Source organism: Pithys albifrons, chromosome 7 (assembly GCF_047495875.1).
Source record: "Pithys albifrons albifrons isolate INPA30051 chromosome 7, PitAlb_v1, whole genome shotgun sequence".
Lineage (NCBI taxonomy): Eukaryota > Metazoa > Chordata > Aves > Passeriformes > Thamnophilidae > Pithys > Pithys albifrons.
The window spans coordinates 20,600,858-20,628,524 of NC_092464.1; the positions used below are offsets into that span (position 1 = coordinate 20,600,858).

At 38.0% G+C, this 27,667-nt stretch overlaps 1 protein-coding gene across 3 annotated transcripts; it reads right to left on the reverse strand.

Moving 5' to 3' along the window:
• Positions 1–1,953: 1,953 nt before the first annotated feature.
• ARL5B (ARF like GTPase 5B) lies at positions 1,954–27,037 on the reverse strand. 3 transcript variants are annotated; one of them, XM_071560209.1, is made up of 7 exons: positions 26,771–27,037; positions 18,092–18,152; positions 16,806–16,953; positions 13,861–13,944; positions 12,021–12,172; positions 10,069–10,108; positions 1,954–7,390 (listed from the first exon to the last, which is right to left on the reverse strand). In XM_071560209.1, exons 1-7 carry the CDS (start codon positions 26,814–26,816, stop codon positions 7,271–7,273), a joined length of 651 nt encoding a protein of 216 aa, XP_071416310.1. In that variant the 5' UTR covers positions 26,817–27,037; the 3' UTR covers positions 1,954–7,270. The 3 variants fall into 3 exon arrangements, with proteins under 3 accessions (XP_071416310.1, XP_071416313.1, XP_071416311.1); XM_071560212.1 differs by lacking the exon at positions 26,771–27,037 and adding an exon at positions 20,786–20,853; XM_071560210.1 differs by lacking the exon at positions 13,861–13,944.
• Between the last annotated feature and the right edge of the window lie 630 nt (positions 27,038–27,667).

Consider the following 27,667-nt stretch of genomic DNA (forward strand, 5'->3'; position numbering starts at 1 on the left):
AGCATGAGAGTCAGCAGATTGACACACAGAATCAGAGTGAATATGACAGGTCTTCAATCCAAGTTCAAATATCCTAGGGGGTAAATGAAAGGTTTTTCCATACCAAAGAATAAACCTCAGAGAACAATTTGGCTGTCATTGAGCTTAATATCAGGCTATGGAAAGGCTGAGAAGTATCTCAGACAGAAAGGTTTTGTGAAGCTTTTGTTTGTTTACTAAACACCAGGGTTTGGGTTTTAGATATTTTTCCCACCAAATCCAGATTTAGAATTTGAACTGTAGCCTTTAAGTGAGCTTTGAAAAATTACAGCAAATGCTTGTTTTCCCACCACATTTTTACATGAGCCTAAATTTGAGATATTGCTAAGAAAGGTACTTACGCATTTTTAGATTTTATTTTGGGAGTTGTTTGTGGAAGTAAAAAGAATTTAATAGCTCCTGTTTGTGTTATCCATTCTTCCAAAGCACAATTTATACTGATGAAACTTCTCATATGCCTAAATGCAGAGGTTTCCTACATTGTTCACATGTGTGCATTGTTGGGGGAAGGAAGAAGGGACAATTTTTCCACTTGCCAAGTGGTTGTTTCTTTTCTGCATCTCTCCATCTCACTTCTTTCAGGCAAACCACAACAGGATGTTGTTAACACCAGTGTTGTTATTAATTGTCTTGAAGTCACCTAAGAGTTGATTTTTCAGCCAAATAGACTTCCTGAGTCTCAGTGTGATCATATGAATGCTCAAACCGATGGCCTGGCCATGGAGACAGGACAGCAAGTGAAGAGGCCAACATGGACAAGCACTGGCACTCAGCGCCCCAGTAAGTACAGACTAAGTCAACTGGACAAGGTTCTAGGATGAAGTCTGAAGTTGGCCCTGCTTTTGACCAAGCACTGAACTGAGTTCCACACATAACTTCCAGCCACAGTTCTATTCCAGTTGCCACAGAGCAATGTGGGTTTTTTTTACATTTTCTTGCCTGGGCAGACTCAAGGCATTGCTACCCCTGAGGCCTTTTCCTTTCTCCTTTCCCCACTCATTTCTCTTTTCCCCTACTCATTCCACCCCAGCATCATTCCACTCTCTTACACAGACACCTTATAAGAGAGCCAGCAAAGCAGGCACCTCCTTTTGGACAGTTACTGAAGAAGGTATCATGGGGCACATGACACTAAGAAAATAGGCACAGTATCTGTTAACAGTTGAAATGTTTTGGAAATGTGAAGGACACCAAAGAAGGTTTAAAGCACCACTTCCATTTCTGGCTACTAGAAGTGGGTTCAAGAGAGAAAGGAAGACAGCCACAGGATACTGTTGCTGCAAGCTTCTAGTTCTGAAGTGGTTTCAGCACACTTTTAAATAGTGTAAAGAGTAAGTGAAGGCAGAAGGATTCTCCAACTAAAGACTGAAAAGATAAACATGGTTTTTAAACTTAATATAAAAAGAATATGATTCCAGAAAATTGGATGTGGGACAAAATGACCCAGAACCTTTAAGGAAAATAAATTTCCCATTCAAATGTCACTTAACTAGACATGAAGTTTCTGATGTACAGAGCAACCTACAGCACTGCAAACATATCAAAATGCCAGAGCAAAAGAGGTGAGAAGAAGGACTTGCAGAGGCTAACACTGGTTAAGACAAAAAGCTGCACAGAACATTAAATTATCTGGCAGATTCACAAACCAATAATATGCACATGACTTAAAAATAAAACAATAAAGAGACTCCATGATTTTTCAAGCAAACATTAGGAGAGTACAAACAGCATGAGCAGGGTTGGAAACAGCATTATTAACATACTGGAAGGAATGAACATTGCAGTAAAAAGTGAATGGGCTATCAATTTTAAAGAAAGCAGAACGCTAACGTCAAATTGGACACAGGTGAACAATCTGGTGTTATCAGGACATGGTAATTGTTGCTTTTCAGAGAAAAGCTGCAGAAAAACAAATGAAACTCAAATAAAGATTTTATTCCCAACCAAAGAAGTTTATGAAATAAATGAACAGAAAACTAAAGACAAGGGAAAAGGTACAATCTACACACAGTATTACCAAAGGGAGTAAAAAAAGACTCAAATAGAGTAAAAGATGTGTCATGGTCTGTGTTTCTTCACTGTGAAGCCCATAAGAGGGGCATCAAGTCCAAAACAGCTGGACTGTTCCTCAGGGAGAGAGGGCCTGAGAGAGCCCATCTACTCCGTGTTCCTCAGGCACAGAGAGCAGATGAAGCTTTTCTCATGTGTGGGACTCACCAGCTGAACCTGAACATCTGAAACAAAACCAAGGAAGAACCCTGCCTACTGGTTTCTGAACCAGTGGGCTGACCTTTTACCAATTCCCTGTTTGGTTCAGCACTGCCTGTTTTGGCCCACATACATTTTACTTCATCAGGATTGCATCCATGATAGAAATAGGGCTTATAGGGATGCCCAAATACAAACATGGTACAGAAACCTTTAACTACTCCATTTATCACAATACCATTTTACAGTCATTGGTTTTTTAAACAAGCAAGCCACATAAATTCCATTATAAGATTCTACCCAACCAGAAGCAATGATAGATATGTAACTACTCCTTGAAAGTGAAGTCCACAGGATCAGTATTATTTCTGCACACTACTCCTGTGGAATTTTCTTCAATGTCTGCTTTTTAAAAAATAGTTAATAGGAATTTTATTTAAAAATAAACGTTTTTCTGCTCTCAAAAGTATTATTTCACAATTTTTGGATGTGTTTGGAATGCCAGTACCACCTGAAGAGGACACAGTGAGAGGATAATTGACCTTGTCAGCTAGAAACAGTCTTTTCTTTTCCTTGGAACATTTAACTCATTGATGCAGTCAATTACCTTCAGGCAATGCCTGCTTCAGGGGTTTTATTGCTGTTTCTTTGAAATGGATTTAATACACAAGTTAGATATATCTTGCCTGTAGTTCCAATAGCACTTTAGCATAATTTTAGCAATATTAAAATTCTCTCTGATTCTAGTACTAGGCTTTAAAAACAAAGCCACTGACTTCTGTGTTTGAAAGCAATCAAATATTTATGAATCTTGCAAGTATTTTTGTCCATAACCCTGAATTCACTAGTATGTATATTAAAGGATATTTATAGATTCAGTAACTAATTTTTACTTGCCACATTATAAGTGTACTGGACAACTTTTAATCTAAAATTTTCTTTATACCTCATAAATGGTTGGGAGAGTCTGAGGATCTTTGTCTTACACCAGAAACCTCGGCAGGCAGAGTCAAAACAGAGCCCAGCAGTGTGCCATGGTTTATGATGCTGTCACCGAAACAGTCTCTGTCCAGGAATCTTAGGGAGTTTGTGTTCAGTGCTGAGAAATCCCAGCTGACAAGTCGTCAATAGAACATGAAAGAGAACAGTTGGAATGTAAAGCCCATGGCACACGCATGGGGCCCTTGTCTAGTATTTGCTCAGCACAATTAAAAAACTGAAATTCTTTTCTTTCCAAAAGAAGTACAGCACAAGGCAGACAGAGATTCATGAAGCGAAAACGGCTTGACCTTAGATGACAGTACTTTTGCCCCTTCTTTATTTAAAATCATAACAGGCAACATTTTCTTTTTCCTTCTTTTTTTCATTCAGTAAGAAAAAAGATATATTCTACACATAGACTAGAAGAAATTCTTGATTCCACAGAAGATTGAATGAAACAGCAACTGAATTAAGAAGGTACTGAATTTAATTGCTTACTATCCAGACATAAACAATTCATGTTAATGTAAGATTCCACTTTCATTGCAGCTAAAAAACAAAGCAAAAAAAGATTCAGAGGAAGCAAAAGAAACTTTCTACAACACTTGCAGATAATCACTGTATAGAATTGCAAGCAGTTCAATACTTTGTTCATTAACTTCTAATTAGATAGTTCTATAAAGAAGAATGAGTACTGTTGGATTATGTGTCCTACTGCAAGTCCCCAGACACTTCCTATATTATTTATTTTCACAGAAGCAATAGGATTTAATTCTGCAGTAATTACTTCCCAATTTTCCTCCAGAACAAAAGTATATTACATTTCCTACTAAACTGAAAATGGATTCTATCAAGTAGCTGCCGTCTTGCAACTTACTGATAAAAGAGGAAAGGGAAAATATTTTAAGAGTTTGTATTAATCCTTGAAAGGTGCTGAATACAACAGCAACTGTTGGATGGGAAAAGTAGATCTAATAACTGAGTGTTTGAGCCTTTGTAGGATCAATACTAATCTTGTTCAAATACTCAGTGGAGAGACTACAGCATGTATCTGCATCAACTTCTATTACATATAGAATAAATTTATTTATATTTATACCTTTTGAAAAAATCATTCATAATTTCCCAGAAGTTTGAACATTCATCTTTCAATTGGCTTCTTCAGCTTCTAACTGTAGTGTACTCAGCTGAAATCTACACCGAATATGTAACAAGGCCCTTTCTAAAAAATGCATTCAAAGTTATTCCCAACACTGGAGTATTGGTGGTGGTTGAAGATAGATTGTTGTTGAACTTTCAAGCTTGACCCAAGAGTCCTTTTCTCAACACGAGATTAGAATAACAAATCTCTAAGCCTAAACTAGTGAAGTAGTCTACAATATGGGATAAGACCTCAAAGGGGATGTGGAAGAAGCTGACGGAAAAATGAAAAGCACTCAAATGATTCAGTGAAAACACTGTATTAAAAGTACAGTCTTTAAAAATGAGGGACCAGAAACCAGAGCTTTGTTTTGTAGGGAAAAGGCCATATTTTTCTTAGAACTGTCAAAAATTTTCAACATTAGCCAGTTAACACGATCTTAAGTCACTAACAGTTTTAGCAGCACTATTTTTGAAACATGTTTTCTGAGGTTCCTTGAGAGAACTCAGCAGAAATTTTCCCAACCAACAGTACCTTTTTATAAATTTAATTCCAAAAGGTCAGTGGTTAGATCTGAAAATTTCAATCAATACTTTCACTACATTTTATCTTTGTACCTTTCATTTCAGTTTCCTGTGTCTTTACTTGTTATCACAGCCACTTCTGGAGAACAGTGCACTGAGACCAAAGTCATCTTTGGAGACAGATCCACCTCATTCTTTGTTGATGCAGCAAGTGCATTGTGTGCCATTGTACAGCACCAAAGCCTCTGCACAGGGCTGTGGAGACAGCTCCTGTGGGCTGGACAGCCTAGCCACAGAAAAGATGTGCCCACGCAGTCAGGGGGTGGGGATCTACAGGTCAGCTTTCTTAAGAAAGCATGTTAAAATCTTGACGTGTGTATAGTTTTGACACAACTCTGTGCTAGTACATCTATCCAAGCAGCTTTGGGAACAGAATGGGATCTCACCCTAGACTCAGAGCACAGCTGTGTCATGACTGCTCCTATCCATTCCACTAGATGTCTAAAGATTTTTCCGATACAACTTGTACATAAAAGTTAACTTTTGCTACTAGCTGTAAAAGATGCACTGCCAAAACAGATAGAAAATGAGTTTCAAGATGTTCTTGCTCATCACTGCATTAAACAATATATTTAGAAAAGACCTGAGATTATGGTCTTGCAGACTTAATTCCCTTCTGAGACACTGTGACATTTTGTCCCACTTCTTTGCTTGTTCTATACAGAGGATGAGCCCTTTGAGACCATACAATTCAATTCCACATGTAATGAAGATTGGCTTGCAGTAACTTTCAATGTGGACATAAAAATAAAGTACTAATTATTAGACAATACTCTTGCCAATAGTAATAATGTAAATAGATTTTTACAACACTGCATAAAGAGAAATACACAAAACATAAGACCATGAAATATAAAGAATCACAGTTTCCCACTTGCATTTCTATAAGACTGCATTTTCCCCTTGTGCATATTTCAAAGTATTTTACAGAAAATCATTTCCAATTCTGTTCACATGCTGCCCAGATGAAGACTGAATATTCTTCCATGAGTAAATAGGATGATACTGGTCTTTGCAAAGTCAAAAAGAAAGCCTTAGCAGGGCCAAGGAGGAGACCTCTTTTGCTGTTTCCCCCAAATTAACATTGTTTCTACCTGTGAACAGAGCACAGCCTCTCATGCAGATGCTGAAGTACATAAGTAAAAGCAGCTTTGGCACTGTTAAATCGATCCTTTCCTGCCATCTAGGGGACACAAACTGGTGTGCAGAGGACTATCTTCAGTTACATACAGGATAACTTTCTATATGAAATGCTCATCTCTACCCAGCAAAAGAAACATCAACTTAATTGAAGAGTAAGACACCTACCAAGAAACCACCCTATAATTCTGGCATAACCCTCAAATTTTCTACAGTAAATTTCGTTAAATGACCAGCAAAAATCTTGAGATGGTAATTTAAGCCTCACTTTTATCACATACACCCATGTCTTCTGAGATACAAAGCCACAAGAAAAGCATTTTGATTTTCCTGGACTCCTCAAGAAAACAGCATGTCACTGTCAACAGCTGACAGAGAAGGGAAAAAGGATTGAGTTTGTCTGTCCTAAGTGTGGAAGTCAGAAAAGGCCTAACTGTTTCACAGCTGGTATTATGAAAATTTAGCTTAGAAACTCAGAACTTGATTTCCAGTACATCATTACTGTGAAGCCTCAGTCTCTTACGCATGGTCGGCACATACACTGTTTAGACCGCATGCACCTTCCTAGCGCACTACCCACTAAGTAGCAAAATACTGAAACATTCAATCTCAAAAGATCAAGATAATTTTAGAGAAAGTTAAAGGCTGCTCCAAGATGCAAGTTGCTATTGCTAGTGTTGGCATTGTGGCCAGGTTTCTCAGTTGCTCTCCTCTCTGTTGCCTTCTGGACACTTTCACAAGGCAGACTCTACAAAAGAGCAAACTCAGCTAAATGCTAAGCATAATCAAATGCACAGACAAAAATCCACAGAAGTTTTTTTCCCACTCTTTTGTTTGGATTTGTTTTGTTCTTACTTTGAAAGAGAACAGTGCACTAAAACAAATTCCCTTCTCTAAAACAAACAAAGACCTATGCTTCCCATGGCTGAAACAATGTGGCAGTCTCTTTAGGATCAAGCTGGAGCTTCTCCTGAGATGAAAGGAAGCAGGTGTCCAGCCAAGATGTTTTGTGATCTGGCTACAGCTGCACATGATGCAGGGCCCAATTCTGCCCCAGTGAACAGACTGGAGATGAAATTAAAATGACAACGTTACCCTTCTGAGATATCTCTTCACCAAAGAGCACTCACAAAGAGCACAAGAAAAAATTCATCAAATTTAACAGAACAACTCAATTTTATTTTGACAACAAATATTTTGAGCAGCTGTGCCCAAGTCCTCTTCCCCTTTCTGCATTCACTGAGCGTAAACAGCTGGAAAGAATTGCTGGCTTGGGGATACTGAAGCTCTTTACCACCTACACAAGAAAGTAAAAAAACAAATAAAAAGCCATATGCCAATACGTTTACAGCAGTACAATATAAATCCGCATAAGACATCTTAATTTCTAGAACCTAAACTGTTTAACATTGTTCTTTGTGAACAGCACCTTAAATGTAGAATATTTTCAAATTGCAAAACCACTTACAATATATTTACTGAATTCAAATTACCAAACATAATGCAGTATTTGGCAGTGGCAAAGACATTTGCAGCATTCTAAGGCACACCTCTAACAGTTGTTTTAATCAAATTACTTAGTTTAACAGGCTCTGAAGTTATTTAAAACAGATGCCCTCCCAAATTCCACACCAAGCCTTTTTTAACAAAAAAAAAAAAAAATCCAAAACAAATTACAGTAACAGTGTTGTGAACAAACTGGTATTATTAAAGGAAAACTGTTGTAGAAAATTAAGTTCTTAGGTCATCAAAATCAAAGCAATTGCTAAGAATGTTTCATTCTGCAGTCAAAAGTTTTAAGTGCTATGAAATGAAAAAACCTTCCATTATTCTGATATTTTAAGGTCTAAAATCTGAAAATTTCCTCCTAATCAGGTGAGACTAGATTTAGTAATCAAACAGTACATTTACAAATGGTTTTAGCTAGAAAGCGTTAAATATAAAATCATGCACATTTTTTTTAAACAATCAAAGGGCTAACATCCAGATAGTGCCTTTTATGTAAGTATTCAGGACTACATTCTGAATCATATCAACTTGAAAAAAAATCTAAATTGCCAACTGAAATTTAGTCATCAAACAAGAAGCATCATTCATACTATCATTTTTTCATTTATAATTTCCTTCTCTAAGAAAAACAACAAAAAAATCTTATTTTCACACGTTAGAACAGTTGAACATCAGATCAAGCAGCTTAAATATCAGATTTTAACCTTGCCTCATATTCATCTTCTCTTATGCACTTTTCACTAATTTTAATTATTTTCTGAGCATTTGACTTGACATTGAACATAGACTTTCTCCCAAACGTGACTTTTGCCAACCAGCAATTATGTACAGCTTCATTCAACCAATCACTGTTTCCACATGTATTCAAAATCTTTTTAACGTTTATGACAACATATATTGCCAATACTTTTAGATTTCATCAACATTTGTTAAAATAAAAATGGAAGCAAACTGAAATTTACAAAGCTTAAAATTTTATTAAAGAAAAATCAGTGTGCTTGAATTATCAAAACAAGATTTAATAAAAAACATTTTGTATTAAAGGCCTACAGTCAATTTGCAAAATGGTTCTGGTAACCAGACTGCATGTGGCTTTCAGGCATGCAAAAGTACAGAAAGGTGTTTTGGAACGCCTGCCAAGCACTTATGTAGGTCAGGTACCTGACTGCTGCTGGGACTTGGCTACCAGTTGGGCATCCACTATTGTTTTTATCCTCACAGGGTTTTTTGGGGCAATTAGTGGTTAGGTTTTTTTGATGCCTAATGTTCTGAATTAACTCCATATCTTTAGATTATCTTTATAGATCTAACTCCATTCCCTTCAAATTGAATTAAGAGTTACTAGTCCAACTTTTCACCATCTGTTTTTCAAATTCCAGGTGAAGGAATCTAACTCAAACACTGTCAAAAGCTCTCTGTTTGTGCAAATATGACTAAAAACAAAAATTAAGGCAAAATAATTTCTCTGCAACAGAATCTGAAAACACGTGATAGTAGGTAAATAAATGACAAGATTAGCTTCACTCTGAAGTCTACAGATACAGCACCATGGTTTTGTTTATAAATCTGGTTTCCCTTTTGATTTTGCATTCAGTTAGAAAACAGCACCCTCACTAAGGTTTGAGGAAGGCTCATGTATACAGAATTTAAAACTTTATCAGAATACAGCAAGTTTACACATAACACTGGCTGCTGTGATTCCAAATTTAATTATTGAGAGATTTCCTTTTAAAAAGGTATTCAAGTTCTAAATGACTATACCAGCACTTAGTAACAAAATTTTTATCCACTGTATAGCAATGTATTTTCTAGTAAAAGAATCATATCCTAGAACAACATACCAGAGATACTGAGACTGAAACAGGTTTTTTTTAAGGCAGAAGTTCCACTGTATACAAGGTTAAAAGCCACCACAATATTAAATATAGCTAACTCAATAAGGATTTAAAAATTTGCATTCATAACTATTAATTCCCATGCTGGCTAGAACACTACTGATGTTCTGGGAAGACCAGCTGGAGATATGGTTGTCTTAGAGGTTAAAGCTATGTCAGAGTAAAGTTAATCTAACCACTACTTTTAATTATTAACTAAACTGTGCCCATTTATGTTAGCAAGTTATACAAACTATTTAGAAAGAGGAAGTATGAAATATTGACAATGACAAAACAGATTTTAAAAGGCTATCATTGAAAAAGTTAGAATACATATTCAGAGGCGTTTCAATGCCTAAAACCAGATTCACATATGTCATCCAGTTGAAGATTAGTGTATTAAAAAAAGTTAAGAAAATACTTTTGTGTTTCAGTTCAACTGCGCTTGATTCAAGCACAGCTTAGCGGTTGGCTGATATAAATTAATATCATGGTCACTGCCTTAGCAGCCAAAAGTACAGAAAAATGTACACATTCACAGGATAAATAGAAGTCTCTTCTTTTGGAGGAATGAAAAAAAAAGCTATCTCACTCCAATACGGGATGTCATCCACTCCAAGCCTTGGCATAATCTGAAAGATAAGAGATGTTATATTGGTACTAGTTCTATCTCAACATCTTGAAAGTATTTTTCAGTTGTTTTATGTATAAAAGCATCTGCTTAAAATAAATTAAATCAACTGGAAATGGGACTGAAAGTTGAACGAAGCAAGCAGTGTTTTAAACTAAGTCTATAGGCTTTAGCCACAAGAAAATGATCATGCGTTCTAATTTGCTGAAGCTTAGCAGTATTTCAGTTTTTTTCTCCTTGTAAATCTAAAAGACACTATTCCTAAATGCTTACTCAAATGCACATGGAACCAAGTAAGTTTTTATTTTTCTACAGATTGCCTATGAAGGACTGCTTACATGAAAGTTAGACCTTTACATACTAATATTAAAAGACAAAGGGCAGGTTATCCAGACTGAATTGTTTCAATAAAACTCAGTATAGCAAGAATTCCAAGATCACGTTACAAAATCAGACGTATGTTTCTATCTAATATTCAAACTGCAGGGGATCTAATCTGCTCACTCACTCAATTTGCATCTCCATTTAAAAGTTTTCCATCATAGAACACAGGCTTTCCCTTTCTAGGGATCTAGTTATCTAGTCTGTGCCCCCTGAGCTTCACCCTTTGAAAAGTAAATATTGACTTACCTATCCAAGAATGGGGTAGGGCTCATCTCCTCAAACTCCTGTCACATCTTTCCAAGACAAGTCAGCTCAGAGATCTAACTCTGGGATTTTTTTTGTAAGTTGGTCTCGCTACTGTCATAGCTTAAAGTATTCAAAATATTCACCTTTTTTCTTTAAATAAGAAAGAAGCAGCCTAGGATGGCCACTGTTTCTAAACTGAAGTTTGTGTTTATTAATTACTACTTTTCTGCGAATGTCAACTTGGTTGATGATCTTACTTAGTACATAAACTGAGTATTCAAAAGTGACTCTAGCAAAACTGATAGAGAAAAGCAGATTTAACTCTTAGAATGAAACAATACAATCCAAAGACTCAATTAAAAAACCCAGTTTGTTCTCATTAACACATCTCACCGTAAGAAGTTAATGCCACCATTATCTCTTAATGATATCTCCGTTACATTAGAAAATACTTCATGCTAGAAAGTGAAGAAGATGCTCTCACTTCCCAGATACTCAGTTGGATTCACTATTTTGATGTCACAAGACTCCATTACTGCAAAGGTTGTAAAACACAGCTAAAGAATTCCTCTACTACACATTGTAAGTGTGCTTTAGAAATCAAGATGAGAAGTTCGCACATTTCACACCATGCAAGCAAGACATTATCCAACTTGTTAAAAGGCACACAAAAATGTTCTTTGATCTTTAGACACAAAGGATCTAAGGCAAGTTCACCTTTCTATTTCAGTAATTGCTGGCATAAGGTATTCAAATTTCAAAATTAGCTATAATGCCAGATATAAATAATAGGTTTAATATTGATAACAATTTTGGTTTATGACTGATCTATGCACCTTTTCATCAAAACTATGTTTCAATGCTTATCAAAAAACCCAACCAACCAAAAAAACCCACTCCAACCCACCAACTTAAATACTTCCTTTAGATTAGAATGTAAAGGAAGAAAAGAGTAGCTTATTTCTTAAAATACAAAAAGACACACAGAATAAGAGAGTAGTGCACAGAGAGTAGACAGTTATGCCAACAGCAAACTATTTGGGTCAAGGAGTGTTGTTTGGCTTTTGTTTTGAGTTTTGAGCAGTAAACTGAAAGACTTTCATATGATTTTGGAGTTTGATCTATGAAAAAACCCACAAAGTTAAAAAAAATAATTTCAAAATGCCCTTCCTGACAGCAAAGAGAAGAAAATACATTCTTTCAGAAAATCCACACTGGCATCAATAGGATTCTAAATGAGTATTCTCATTTAGCACAAACTACACCAAGCAGTAAGCATTTACCCTTCTCCTGTCAAAGCACAACAGGACTGAATGTGCCACGGGTGATCCTTTATGGAGCTGAGGGTGAGGTACGTGGATATCTCGGCAGCCGTCATGCAGCCTTTCATGTCCTGCTTGTTGGCAAAGATGAGAACTGCAGCCTTCCGTAAATCCTGGAAGGGATTTAGAGTACTCAAAATAGTTACTGTAAAAAACTAAAATGCTACTGTGTTAATTTTTAAAAAGAACTGTATTATTATAAAAAACTAAAATGCTATTGTGTTAATTTTTTAAAAGAACTGTATTTGAGCTAATCTACAATTACACAGGACTGTGGAGTTTTTTAACTGACACACTGCACTAAAAATTCATTACATTAAGACTGAAGAAATTAGTTCACTCAGTTCTTCACCACAGAGAATCAAACTGTAACATATTATATGACCATCCTTTTGGTGTTGACCACATATTCATATATAACTAACAGAAGTCTTCTTAAAATATATTTCATAATGCTCCAATCCAGCCAGCCAGCAGAACTATTACACACATTCCAATCTCTACAACATTCAAATGGAAAAGTCTCCTACATATCACTCCCTTGAAATTGCTTTCAACTTCATTAAACAAGTTCAGTAGTGATTAAAACACTAATTAATTAAAAAAGCTGTCTGAATTCTTGTCAGTTTAATCTCAGTATTCCAAAAAGGGAGTTGTAACAATGCTGCAGTAGCTTCAGTACCTAGTAAAAAGTTGCTCTGTTTCAATGTGGAATTCAGGATTCCAAACAGCACTGAGGCAAGAACTGAGGCAGAAGGGGAAACGAATGCAACACTCCGGAAGCTGACCACTGCAACTAGAGGTGTTCATTACATTTCAATGTATAGTGCATTTTGAGACTATTTCTCCATCAAGAGGAAAGAAAAAAACAACAAAGAAGTTTTATGATCAGAAGCTGAAAATTCACTCCTACAAGTAGTCCAGTCTAAGCCTACTGACTGTTTTCAGGAGATGGTAGATCACAATTTCATAAAAGTTTAAGACTGGAAACCCAGGAGGTCATCTTTCTATGTTTTTAGTAGTTGTTCCTTACTACCAGTCCCGAACTACAATAATATAGAACTGTAAAGCAAAAACTCACTTATTTGAAACAAAGCAAGTCTCTCAGAGAAATTAACTCAACAGAATTACTTACTAAATCCTTTCCTTTAAAAAACGAGAACATTTATATTTAAAAAAACTGTGATTTCGCTCAAGAGTGATCACAGAAGGTTTCAATGTACCTTAGCTAATCCAACGTACATGTTCATTTAGTATGTTTCAGGGAGTTGACCCAATGTTGAACAGCCCTCAATACAACATATAATACTAATAATAGTACAAAGAAAATAATTCATAAGGAAAATGAACTGAAATTAATTTATCCATAGTATTACATATGCTCCTTAATTTTAAGGAACAAAATCAAAACAAACAAGAAAAAGTAGCCAATTCCACTTCTCTAAAATATAAACAAAAAAAAAAAAAGTTTCTTGAAATTTTAACCATTTAACTGAAATGAGACAGTGGTGGAGGACAATAATACCTGGTTACAGTACTCTGAAGCATAAGATATTTTACAAGTTCAGCATTTGTAAAGTAAAGACTGATTTGTTTGCAACCAAGCAAGCCCTATTAGAGAGTAATTCATAATATTTTTTCTGCTTATTTATAATTTATGTGGTTTGACAATCAGATCAATATGCATACACGTTTATTCTCTGAATTTTGGGGGGGACAGTATAATTTTTGTTAACATAGGAAGCATGTAATGTTATTTGCCTGCTCTCAACAAAACTATTATCCCAACTCCCCACCATACCTCATGAGCCAGCATTCTATAAAGTTCTTCCTTTGTAATAGAAAGTCGCTCTCTATCAATGCTGTCAACAACCAGAATGATGAACTAGGGAAAAAACCCAATGGTATAGTATGTAAGTACAAAGTATAAAATACATAAAGCACATTTTCAAGAGATCACTACTACAAGTCATCCTCTAGAAGAGCCATACACTTTAAGAGGACACTAGAACATAGAAAATAGCTTTATTGTAAGTCTTTTGCTAGAGGTGCGGGAATCATACATGAAGATTACAGCCAAAAAAAAAAATCTAACACTGTCATGTTTGCACATTTCAGCACTATTATTAAGATCTACTTTCACGTACTGTGGCTAAATCTTCTTAATGGATTTTCAGGCCACACATCATAATCAAAATAGCGACAGAGGTACCAAAAAGCACCTTCAGATAGTGGATTACACTTAAAATGTAAATGGTGGTAAATGTGCTACGCATGTCATGAATGAAAACAGCTGCTACTGTCCACTACTAGTTGCACACTCAGGAAACCATAAAACTGAAATTGAAATTATATATTTTTAAAGAAGCATATTTTATTTACAGTTCAGCATCATCTTAAAAGGCTTGAGAAAGATTATTTCAAGTAGTACATCAGATGTCAGAAAGCTATGTACCTGTAGGGCTTAGCATTATGTTGTTCCACATTTTACTTTTACATAGGACCAGTGCAGTTGGCCTCTCACAACTTAGAACCCTTCCACCTAAGCTGTTGGAGGTGACTATAGCAGTGATTTTACCCTTACTGCTACTGCCAGGCACATTATTCTTATGGCCATGCCATTGTGGATCCTGAGATACTGCTAGGTCTGGCCCATCAAATCTCCCACAGGAAGCAATTGTCACTGGTATGAAAATTACTGTCTCTTTCTGCTCCTTGTTTTGTACCTTCTATTTTATAGCCTTGCACTACAGAGGAAAAAGGCACAGCACTATGTAGTAGGTAACACTCAAGTAAATGCTCAGAAGCATTACACAGTAGTATTTGTACACAAACTGTAACAACTGATCAACACTTAAAAAGTTGCCCAGCCCAGAGTGTGGTCTGAGCAGTGCTAAGAGCATCATGGGGGGACAATGAGTAGGGAGACCAAGCACATTGTGATGAAAATTATGCAGATACTATAATAACAATAAAATACAGGGAACATATACTACACTGGAAAGGAAACTAGGAAGATTACATTCATCTGAGAGACTCCATAACTTCTCTGCCTAGATGACAACACTTTTCCATCCCTTTTCTCTTTTACTGTAACTCTGTTCACCCACAAACCCAGTAACTTAACCATGAAAGCTCCCTCTGCTTTCCTTTGCTCCCATATTTGTATCTTTAAGCCTGTCTCAACATCTTCTCTGTAAGAATATGATCTGACACTTCAAACAGAATTGCAGAATTAGCCATATTAAGTTGAAACTAATTAGGGCAGATATGCACTAAAAAGCTTATTTGTGGAACTTTTACGGTGCTCCAAAATTTTGTGTAGATTGCTACGTTTTGCATACAAGGAAAGAGAGAAAAGAGACAGCAACAAAAAAGGAGAATTAGAAATCACTGCTGTAATTCTCCAGCATATGCTCCAAATCACTCTGCCTTATAAAATTAAATAGATTCATTAGCCATTAAAAATGACCACAAAGTATGAAAAAACTAAGGCAATTTAATGCTGCTGTGACTTTGAGATGCCTAGCAGATGAGGAGGAACAGTAAAGGAATTATTCATATCAGGGAGGCTATGATTGGCATACTAAACAGATCTCTTTTTCAACTGTTTCCAGCAGACAAAGCTTCTAAGTAAAGTTCTTCTTTCCAAGTATTAAAAGGCATTTCAGACACTTAATAGCCAGAATATGATGAAGAATACCCTCAAAGTATCAGAAAAAGAAGTAATACATGCATGTCTCCAAATTCCAAAATCAAAGATACTCAAGGGACAAATGCCAAGAACTTATTGCTCTGTAGTCCAGATAATGCTGGCAGAAGTGTCTTCACCCCAATGTGTCTTAGATGTAACTGCACTTTTCCAGATAAAATTAAAATTTCGTTTGAAATACAAGAGATGAATATTGAGATGTCATCACTAGGCTTTCAGCAGATTTAGGATGGATTGTTAATCTCACCTTCCTCCAAGAGGAGCACAGGACAGAAAGTGTCATTTTACGTAATAGGCCGTATCTACAAGAGATCTCTGCTTTTAGTAGAAATTTTAAGAAATTAAGTCTAAAATAGTTTACATCTACGTAGGTGTCTCACAATGAGTCCTCAGAGATTATATGTGCATTTTGTATTGAAAACCTTTTGGTATCAAAAAGGCTGGCACAAAAAACAAACCCTCAAAAAACAACTGACCCTGAATTCTACTCCAACCTTTCCAGCAATGGCAGCTTTGCCAGCACCTCATGAGTACAGCACAGCTAAGACTTTATCCTTGGACAGAACCCACAAACTGATGAGCTTTTCAAATACTGAGCCTAGAGAAAGTTTAATTCTTCATCCTTAATTATCATTATCTCAAAAGCATTTCAGCCTAGAAGTCAGGTTGACCATTGCAAATCCTCATGAAATTTGCAAATGATAGTGCAAAAATTTAATTTACTTTAAAAAAACACACAAAAAATCTGATTTGAAATGTATATACATATTGTTTATTGCTGAGGAAAAAGTCTAACTTCACAGTTGAACCATAGATCAAACACCATTACTGTATAAAGGAAAAATATTTTAAATATTACCAGAAAATTGGCTGTGTATCAGAGATACCTCACACTTGGGTTTTTTCTTCCTCAATAAGATTTAAAAAGCAATACAGCTGCAATCTTCATTAAAAATCTACCAATATTCCTAATAAATTAATATAATTTCTAACAAACTTATTCAATTTGTAGATTTCAAAGCAGCTTCTCATACCTCTGTGTTTGAATAATAGGTATTCCATGATGACCGTAATGATTCTTGTCCTCCAATATCCCACATTAAGAAATGAGTGTTTTTCACCACTATTTCTTCTACATTGCTTCCTATGGTTGGAGAAGTATGAACCACCTCATTCATTAAGCTAAAGGACACAATATCACACCAAGGACCAATCAGTAAAATCCACATAGCTTGTTACAGCTCAGTTTTAATAAATTTGCAGTAGAAAAAGTAAATATGTGTAATTGATAAAAAATATTAAAACCCAGGCATATTTTAAAAAAGCTATACATTTGAACTTTTATAGATAGCAGAGACTGTAGACATGCTTAAAGACACACACAATAAAAATAAGCACATAAAAGACATAACAAATGGATAAGGATTTCCGGAGGATTCTCTTTTTAAAGACATTAACAGATACTTAAAATGCATTTGTCTTAAAGAAGAAACTGCTATTCTAAAGATCCCAAATAGTGAACACTGAACTGTGCAAAATAGAAATTAGAATACAGATTTATCAGAGCACTCTACTCAGTAACTCAATATTACAACAAATACCAAAGGACTGTTTGGTTACATAGTTGAAAATTTCTCAGTTCTACCTTGAAACTTTCTCAAATATGCTTATGAGAAAAAAGTGTTTTTGTAAAACATACTCTGTTGCTTTTGTATCCAAATATATGGATAGTAATTTCGCTACATCCTCCTTTTCTACAGTTAGAATAGTAATTATGGTCCCGCCATAATTCTTGAATTTATCATGGATATTCTTGTAAAGCTGGCAAGATCTGGGTGCAATGATGCTATTGGAAACCCTTAAGGTAGAACTTGGGCAAGATGAAATATTATTTTAAGGAATTCTCCATCACAAATTTTAAACAAAGGAATTGGGAAACATTTGGAAACATTTATGGATTTTTGCAGAGTGGCTAGAATTTCCATTAATTTAAAAATCACTTTCTTCTCTGCAGTTACTGGCAATAGGATTATTTCTATGCTTAGAAATTGAGACACGCTTAATGGCAAAGAATTTGCACTTCACTGTGTGCTTGTATGTATAATTTTGTTATTCAATTTACAGATCAGTTTTAAAGCATGGCAGTTTCTTCTCTTACCCTTTAAATATTACTCTGTTTAGAACAACTAATAACATTAATGGACAAACTCTGATCTAGAATCCTAGAGATTTCACCATGTTACAAAGCTGAATTTTCAATGATTAAACAGTGACAAATGCTAAAATGCAAACAGGAAAACAAAGTAGTTTGTATACTTACAACTGGTAAAGAATAGTAGTCTTTCCAGCATTATCAAGTCCCACTATGATTACTTTGTGCTCTGCATATACAAAGAAAAAAGACAAAAATAAATCACTGGAAACAGCAACAATCGTAACTCTGGTTAATCACTTCTCCTTATTGAAGCAAATGCTTGTCTGTCTTATTTCAATAGCTTACATAGAATAGTGGTGACTTCAGGACAGAAAAAAAAGCCAAACAAAAGCACAAAGCCTCATCTTCTCTTGAGACTACAGTCTCAGGAAAAGTCAGCAGTGGAGATCTTCATAAAGGAATGGTTACTTTATAAAAATAAATTTAGTTTTAGAAAGAAAAGTATAATGAAAAAATGTAACTCACAGCAGCGTATCATCTTAAGAAAATCACCAAATATCCAAAGACTGCAAAAAATATTAGCCTCATGTTCAAGGCTCAGTAATAAGCCCTTGTTAAAGGACCACCATCACTCATAGAGTAAAATCTAAGAGGAAGCTGCATTTTCAATAGACTGCAAATGCCAACTCTGCAACTTCTAAACTGACAAGTCACAGAGTAACAGAATGGTCAAGGCTTAAAGACACTTCTGCAGGTCACCTGATTCAACCCCCTCGCTCAACCAGGGCCACCTAGAGCCAATGGCCTAGGACCATGGCCAGATGGGTTTTGAATGTATCCAAGGATGGCAACTCCACACTGCCCCTGCACAACCTGTGCCAGTGCTCCATGTTTCCTGACATTCAGAGGGAACCTCCTGCGTTTCAGTTTGTGCCCACTGCCTGGTCCTGTCAATGGGCACCACTGAGACAGGTCGGGCTCTGTCCTCTTGGCATTTTTTCTCATATGTGAGATGTTCAGTCCCTTAATCATCCTTGTGGCCCATCACTGGACTCTCTCCCCTATGTCCATGTCTCTCTTGCAGCAAGGAGCCCAGAACTGGGCACACAACTCCAGGTTAGGCCTCACCAGTGCTGAGCAGAAAGGAATGATCACCTCCCTCAAGCTGCTGGGAAGTCCAGCTTATAGAATAGTGATCTTTCAATTGATGCAAAGTTATTTTTTTCCAGGTACAAGGGAAACAAAACAGAAAACAAACTAAGAAACAAAAAGCCCTTCAGAATTTATATGCTTCGCTGTAACTAATCCTTCTTAGAATTTAAAATCCTGCAGTACAACCAATTAGAAAGGTGGTTCTTTTGCTATATGTGTGAAGTCAGAAGATACCAATCCACTTACTTACAAAAAAACAAATCACTTGAAAGCAGAAAATTTGGAAATCGATACTAGAAGTAAAACTTACATAAAAAGTCTGTGAACAAACCCACTTTGGAAAATATTTACAATTATAGTACACGTACTCTAGAGCAAAACAAGATTCACAGCTTGAAGATTTCCTGTAAAATACCACAACTGATCTACAAGATTTATAGTAAGTTACTAGAAAATCTGAAGTTCTATCATAAATATCAAATTGGCGAGGTTTCGTCCAAAAGTGGGTGGTTAAGGAAGAATTTAAGTATTTTGTTTTCTAGGTTTTGTTTTGGTTTAAAATCTATTTATATATAGTAACCTTGGTCTTTTCATACAGAAAGTGACTGAAATGAAACATTCTCTTGTTTGGGAATTTTAGAAGATTTGCTATGCAATTCTGTCATAACAAATGCTGAAATAAATCTTCTTGTGTCAGTTCCCCTGGTATTGCATCACATCAACATATTCTAAGGAAAGAACTTTTCCTTGACTTAAATCCAGTAGTACTTCTAGCCCACCCATAAACAGCAGCCTCAGTAATTTATAATCTTTCCCAATACACAAACACTATGAAATCCTCTCTGCTTTCAATGCTGATAAAACTGCCTTGTAGCATGACTATCCATCTCTTCTCCAAATTTGGTTAAAGACCTTTCAAAGTTCAAACACAGAAATATTCTTTGATTGTTTCAAACTAGACATTGTCAACTATTGCCTGGAAGATGACTCTACTTTTGCAACATTCAGTTTGTGTTATTTTCAAGGAAAAAAAAGGAATTCCAGTCAGACAATACATTGCTTTTTCTCATCTTCATGTTGCAATACAACATCATAGGTATGAATTATTGGACTGTTGGATGAAATTAAATTCCACTACTTAAAGTTATGGAAAAAAAAAAATCTCCATTGATACCACTGTTTTTGAAAGCCACTGAAGTCCGAATAGCTCAACATTAACTGGAAAAAAAGGTACAGCTTATCTGTGTTACTCCATAGTCAAATGGTATTTCATACAGTAACTGAATAAGCACAAACAACAAGAAACAGTCACAAGTTAACAGGTGTTAATTAGAGTAACCCTAACCCTAATGGTGATATGAGGATGAAAACAATAAGATGAAAGCATTGGTATCTCAGAAATAGCAGTTTCCACCTTTTATTAATGTCAGTTGCTTCCAGAACTACAGGAATGGAACACTTTTCACTTAAAAACATCTTCAAAAGTTGAATTTCTGTCTAGTCTGGTTAAAATACAGAACATTCTCGCATAGATGTGCATTAGAGGAAAATCATGTGAACTTAAAAACTGCCAAACTAAGAGAGAACAGAATTTTAGCAAGACAAGTACTTGTTTACAAGAGCAACTATAGATCGATGCTACATTTAGAAGAATGGACAGTTATGGGGTAAACCAGAGGCAGTGATTTATTTGTGTTCTGTACTTACAGACTAACCCAAGTTTCTCCCTTTCACTGGCTGGTATTCAAACTCAGTTTGGGTTGTATTCATGAATATCTTCCCAGTTCACCATGTTCTTGGCAAAAGAAGAAGAAAATCCATAACAAAGTTGACAGAGCAGAAGAGAAGAGTCTTTATTAATAAGGTAGGAAGAGGGGTGGGGAGGAATGTAGAAAAAGTAGGCATATGTAGAGGGAAAAAAAGACAGTATTAGACTACTCTTTAAAAGAATCCAAAAACTTCTGTTATATCAACCATTCCTAGCACACTGTCAAAAACTAAAAAAAAAAAAAAAAAGTAGTATTGTTAAAAAAACTTCTAGCAGTTTATTACGAAACCACAGGACAGTGAGAATCATCTTCTTCTTGCAGATGTTAAAAGAAAGACATAATATGCTCTTTTCTTCACTTACTCATCTATATTTCTCTGTTGTAAAAGGGCCCCAAACTGAAGATTCAATTCCCACAACTTTCCCCTCTCCTCTGTTTTGCAAAAATTAAAAATAAAATGAAAAAATTCTAAATACTTTAATGATGAGGCTCTTCCAACATATTTGAAAGAAGAAACGGATATTGGAAAGGGTACCAATACTTTCCAGACAAAACAAACACATCTAGTTCCAAGCAGTAACAATCTTGGAGGCTTCAAAGTTGAAGATGGAATGCAGATAGATGTTTGCTGAAGTGGAGGCAGGAAAAATAGAGTATTTCTAAAGGTCAGGGGGTTTTCGATACAAATACACAGTCTGCACACTAAAAACTACCTTAGAGAAACCGTCAATAGCATTTAGTAGTCAGTGGAACCAAAATTCATTTGGTTTTACAAATAATGGTCTCTTCCAACCTTACTGTACAGTCTGGGTACTGTCAGCAAACCTAAGTGAAGTAAACTGTGGAGTTCCAATCCAACTGCCTTGAATTGCAGCTTGCCATTATTTTCCTTAAAGCAAATTTTAGAATGGTAGCAATTATTCAGAGCAACTTGGAAGACTCTGAACAACAATGATTCTAAAAATAATTAAAAAACAGACTTGTGAGCTTCTTAATGAACTCTATCAGACACACATGAAAAAATAAGGTGTTGACAACTGTCAGTTACCTTTATCGGGGTTGCTGACATTCACTTCCAGCTTTTTCCTTATAGATTCATTACAAGCAACCTTGATAATATTGATGGATTACATCACACAAGTTTTACTCAGCCATGTGTTAAGACAGGTAGTAACTTGGTTGCTCCAATTATTCAAATTACTACGTGTTGCTTAGAAGACTGTGCCACTGAGTATGGCATCATCGCTTCAGCAGGTCACTTCAGAAGTGATTTTTTTCTTTAAACTTTGAAAAGTAAGTTATTTCTATAGTAAGTTCAATCTTATGTCACTTAATAATTAAATGGCTGTGGGGCATGGTATTTTAAACGAAAACAATACTTGAGGCAATGTTTTTTGTCAATGTCAAGAATAAGGACAAAAGAATCAGGAAGCCATTAGAAAGTCACCTAGAAAAAAGTCTGGTTTAGAGCCAATTGTTTCTCCTACGAGTAGAAATATCTCTATTTCAATTTATATCACTGAATTACTACTTGACTATGATACAATATATATTAAGAGCTGAAGGACACAGAAATGCTTATAGAACTCCCTCCTTCAGGCTTTAACCTCTACTGAAAAGGCCCAAAGACCTGAAAACAGAATTAGAGCCATATTAAATATGCCACCACCATCCAAACAAAACCAGCCACTGTTTAAAAGGCTACTGCCAAACTCGGTCTGGAAATTAACCCTTCCAAATGTACCTATAGAGATAAATAGATATCCTTGACAGACTCTGCTCAAGGCAGAGACTGTTAACCTTCCTCTCTTTTCATTAGTCATTGACTTCTGGATCTGCACAGGCAACACCCAGTTTCCTTAACTGCCTTGTACTGCAGCTTTTCTTGTTTCATAATCCCACACACCAGATTTGGAAGAGCAGATTGTGCACTGACCACATAACATTATTTTAATAGTTGCATTGTCTTACCATGAGCCACTTTGGTTTGACAAAATGAAGTAACCCCAATCAAAACAGGCTCAACCAACTGGACCAACTTCTGCTGCATGTACAGCAAGTTGAAACAGGACACATTCAACTCCCACGTAAGAACAGTCAGATGATAGCCAAGACATAGGGCTAAAACAGCTGAATACAAGCAATAAATGCTGTGGGAATAGGTCAGTACCTACACTAGTCAACAGATACTTAGCACAGAACCTCTTTAGAGACACATTAGGTCCAGTCTCTTGACCTTGCTTGTAGTATCTTACTCCTACCATTGGAAAGGAAGGAAAGAGAATCAAATTGCAAAAGTAGTAAAGAAGTGTAAATTAATAAGAAGACATTCAATGCTTTAGTAGGATCTAAGGTACCTTCATTACAAGGTTTTCCTGCCAGGCAGAAGTCACTATGAATGAACTCAACTTTATGCATATCACGTTGTTGCTGTGACTGCACTAAACCCTAAGGCACAAAAATGCAGGGGGCTTATCTTAAGATATTTGACTAAGATGTGTATTTTTTCAGAAAGCTACACATGTACTTTCTTCTGGCAAGTTGACAGCTTTAGGTCACCAGGAGGTATTTAAATTTGTCCAGACATCATTGATCAAGTACCTTTTGGATTTGTCATCTTCAGCTCAGCTATTATTCACATTTATGTAAGGCAAAACTGCAGTGCATAATTAATACTCAAATGAATTGCCAATGATTCCCTGTTCTGTATCCTCTAGCACTTACACGTCTTCCCCATGCTCTACCTGATGGAAGCCAAATCTTGCCAAATCTTTGCTTTGTTTTATCTTTCAGTTTGCCAGTATCAGGTGCTGCAGACTATCTGCACAACTCACACTAGCCATGATGAACTGCAACTGTGCTCCTCCCACACTGGAGTCTCTTTGCATCTTTAGAATACTCCGCTATACAGTAAAGGTCAATGTCTAATCTACTGTGCTAGTCTGCTCAACAAGCAGCTTCACAGGACTATGAATTCTCCAAGGAATTGTCTAGATTTGATTTAATTAGAAGATCAACCAAAATCAACTCATAAATTACTATCCTTCATTATTAGCAATGGTATTATTTAGAGAAAAATACGTTGTGTAATTAGAGCATAATTTCCCATTAGAAATTTTTGTTTGAAGCAAGATTTCTAGAATGGAATTTCAATTTTGGCCATGAAAAGAAACTCACTTTCTTTTCTATGGTCACCACAAGAAGGAAAAACAATGAACCAAATCAATAAAAAGCAATCCAAAAGTAACTCCAGCAACAACGAAGGATCAGAACACACCCCAGAAGCTTCTCACTGGGATAAAAGCCAAAGAGTAAATATTTCACTGTATCATCTCATCTGTCTTAACCGGGAGACAAATTTTCCTTAACATTTTAAATACATGAATGTATTGGGTTTGTAAGGTGAGGTTTTGATAGCAGGGAGGACTACAGGGGTGTTTTCTGTGAGAAGCTACTGGAAGCTTCTCCTGTCTATAGGAGCCAATGTCAGTCAGCTCCAAGGCCAAGCAAGAGGAGGAATGCCTCTGGGATAACATATCTAAGATGGGGAAAAAGTTATTGCACTGATCCAATTGTGGCCAGAGAAAAAAAGGAGTGAGAACTCAGGGGACATCAGGGTCAGTGCAGAGTAAGGGGGAGGAGGTGCTGCAGGTGCCAGAGCAGAGATCCCCCTGCAGCCTGTGGGGAAGACCGTGCTGAGGGCAGCTGTGCCACTGCAGCCCATGGAGGATCATAAGCGAGCAGATACCCACCCACGGCATGTGGAGGTCCCCATGTCAGAGCAGGTGGATGCCCAAAGAAGGCTGTGACCCCATGGAATGCCTGTGTTGGGTAAGGCTCCTTGCAATACCTATGGACTCAAGGAGAGAAGAGTCCAGAAGAAACAGGTTTGCTGTCAGTACCTGTGACCCTGTGGGGGATGGACGCTGGAGCAGCCTGTTCCTAAAGGACTGCACCTCATGGAAGAGACCCATTCTGGAGCAGATAGTGAAGAACTGTAGACTGTGGGAAGCCTGTGGAGAACTGTCTCCCATGGGAGACACCCCACACTGAAGCAGGGGAAGGAGTCCTCCCTTTGAGGAGGAAGGAGTGGCAGAGACACTATGTGATGAACTGACCTCAGCCCTCATTCCCTATTGCTGCTGCAGAGAAGGGGCAGAAAACTGGAAATTAAGTCAGTCCTGGGAAAAAAAGGAGGGACAGAGATAAGGTATTCAGATTGGGTTTTATTTCTCATTACCCAATTCTGATTTGATTGGTAATAAATTAATTTCACAAGCTGAGTCTGTTTTGCCCATGATGGTGACTGGTGAGTGATCTCTCCTTATCCTTATCCTGACCCAGAAGCCTTTTGTTGTATTTTCTCTCCTCCATCCAGCTGAGGAGGGGAGCAATAAAGATGGTGGGCATCTGGCACCCAACCAGGGTCAAACCACCACAATGAAGAATAACTTTTCTTCCAGGAAATAATATGCAATATCAAAGACAATGTGTTTTCCTGAAGATAAATATTGACATACTGAGGTACCATAATATAGACCAATACTGAAAGCCACCAGCTATCTCCTGAACAGTTCTTTGCATATAGATCTCTTTGGAGTATTTTGAGTTCTTCATGGAAAGAAAGGAGCTGCAAATTGCATTACTCAATGAAAACCAAAACAGTACTTAATATTTTTTCTGGAGAATAGGGGAAACCTGCAATCTTACCAAATAGATTTGACAGTTCAGAAAAATGAGGAATCAACAGAAACAAATTTAGAAGACCGTTAGAAGACTTAAGGAATGATATGGTAGGATAGTCTATACAGGAGAAAGATAAATGATCTTGGATTAGGATCCCTCCCAATCCCATCCCATGATACACAGATGTCAGTGTGTACAGACACTTAGGCTATGTTCTGCTATTCATGGAATTAGAATGGGTTATGTGCAAACACAGTGACAAGACTGTATTAAAGGGACACCAGGTGTATATGCCTCCAAAAACTTGCAACAGAGCACAGCAAAAAAGTTTATCTGTATTTTTAGTAACTTTAAACTGGAAATGAAATGTGCATGTCAAAACTTGATGAGAAAACTATTAACATTAGTTTGCCTGCTCCAAGCTCAGATCTTCAAGGAAAGTGATACAAGTGACAAATTCCTTGACTTTATTTTCTAACAAAGAAAGCTAAGCAAACAAAATTCTTTAAAACAAATAAATTAACAGATAAACCCTGATTTTCTATTTTTATGATAACCATCTGAGGTAAAGGTGGTGGCAGCCACAAGTTCTGAGCTCTGGACTAGAACATGAGCCATGACTGTGGACCTGTGTGAACCTGAGGAGAGCATGGAAAGTGATCCTATCCCCTTACGACCTTTTTATTCTTGGCTGGAGAAGTGATTTTCTTGGGTCGCTAGCTGTATTTAACTAGCATATTTGCCAAAACACAAACAGATCTTTACCATGAACGCCCCAAAACGTTTGATGGGTTTTTTTCCCTTTAAACTAAAGACCAAAATAATGTGATTTTCATAGCAGATCCCGACATAAAAAAGGAGGGTCTGCAAAGACAAGATCGTAATCGTTCACCCAAGCTTCAGCCGCGACAGCGGTGAAAAAACCCCGTCCGAGAGGCCGGAGCGCTGCCCGCGGTGCAATCCCGGCGACGTAGCGCCCGAGGGGCTGCCCGGGGCACACGGACGTTTAACGCGGCCGGGGCGGAGGGACCATCTCGGGAACTGAAACAAAGCGACCCCGATCACGAGGCGCTGCGGGACCAGCGCTCACGGCGCTGCACAAAGAAAAGCCCAACTTTTGGCTGGGCGGGCCCCAGGGGAAGACTGGCGAGCGGAGCCTACCCCGAGCCCCCCCGGCTGCCCGCGGCCCTCGCCGCCCGTGCCCTGGCCCGCAGCCGGCCCGGGTCCGCGCGCCCACCTTGGCTACCGAAGAGGCTCCACAGCTTGGCGAAGATCAGGCCCATGCCTGGCCCCCGCTGCCCGGTGAGCGCCCTGAGCACCCCGGGCTCAGCCAGGTGGCGGCGGTGGCGGTGGCGGTGGTGGCGGCGGTGGCGGTGGCGGCGGTGGAGGTGGCGGCGGTGCTGGTGGAGGTGGCGGTGGTGGCGTCGGCGGCGGCAGCAGCTCCGCCGGGTCCCTCCGGGAGCAGCCCCGGGACAGCGGCGATGGGCGGGCAGCAGGGTGGGGCGGCCGCGCGGCCCCGCCCCGGCCAACGGCCACTCGGTGCCGCCCTCGCGCCGGCGCGGCGCGCGCGTCACGGTGGCGTCACCGGGGTGGGCGGTGCGACTGCCCGGGCAGGGGCAGGGGCAGGGACGGGGGCGGGGCTGGCGCTGGCGTCGGGCACGGCGGGGAGGAGGGGGCGCCCCACCTGTGGGGCCTGTGCCGCGGAGCCCCGCGTTGCAGGGAAATCTTCCCGTCCCCCTGTCCTCCTGCCGTTGAGAAGGGTTGTGGGTTTCGGGGCTCCCAGTTCTCTCGTGTATATTAAGGCGTGTAAGAACAGCTGGACTCGCTCTCGGTGCTGCACTGCGGGTTCCTGCACAGTGAGCCCTTGCGTGGGTACCCGGGTTTTCTCACTCGGCAGCATCGTGGGGAAGGTCAGGAGGGCCAGCACGAACCCTGCTCCCGTCAGAGGGAACCCGCAGGCACTTAGATGCAGGAAGAGTGGAAGTGCAAAAGCTGTTATTTTAATCCACTCATTTCAGCTTTATGAGAGGGAAAACATAAAAAAAAATAAAAAAAAATAGCGCTCTCAGCCACGTTTTGCCCAATAATCTCGGGTGCTCCCCGGGCTCTGGGCCCACCCTGTTGCCGCCCTCCC

Bases quoted from the DNA above. Each gene is read 5' to 3' on its own strand.
- ARL5B (XM_071560209.1), bottom strand. From the start codon at position 26,816: ATGGGCCTGATCTTCGCCAAGCTGTGGAGCCTCTTCGGTAGCCAAG. The intron at 16,954-18,091 runs GTAAGTATACAA...TGTGTCCTTTAG, and splicing joins ACTACTATTCTTTACCAGTT to CTTAATGAATGAGGTGGTTC. The intron at 13,945-16,805 runs GTATGAGAAGCT...TTTTTTCCCTAG, and splicing joins CCTATTATTCAAACACAGAG to TTCATCATTCTGGTTGTTGA.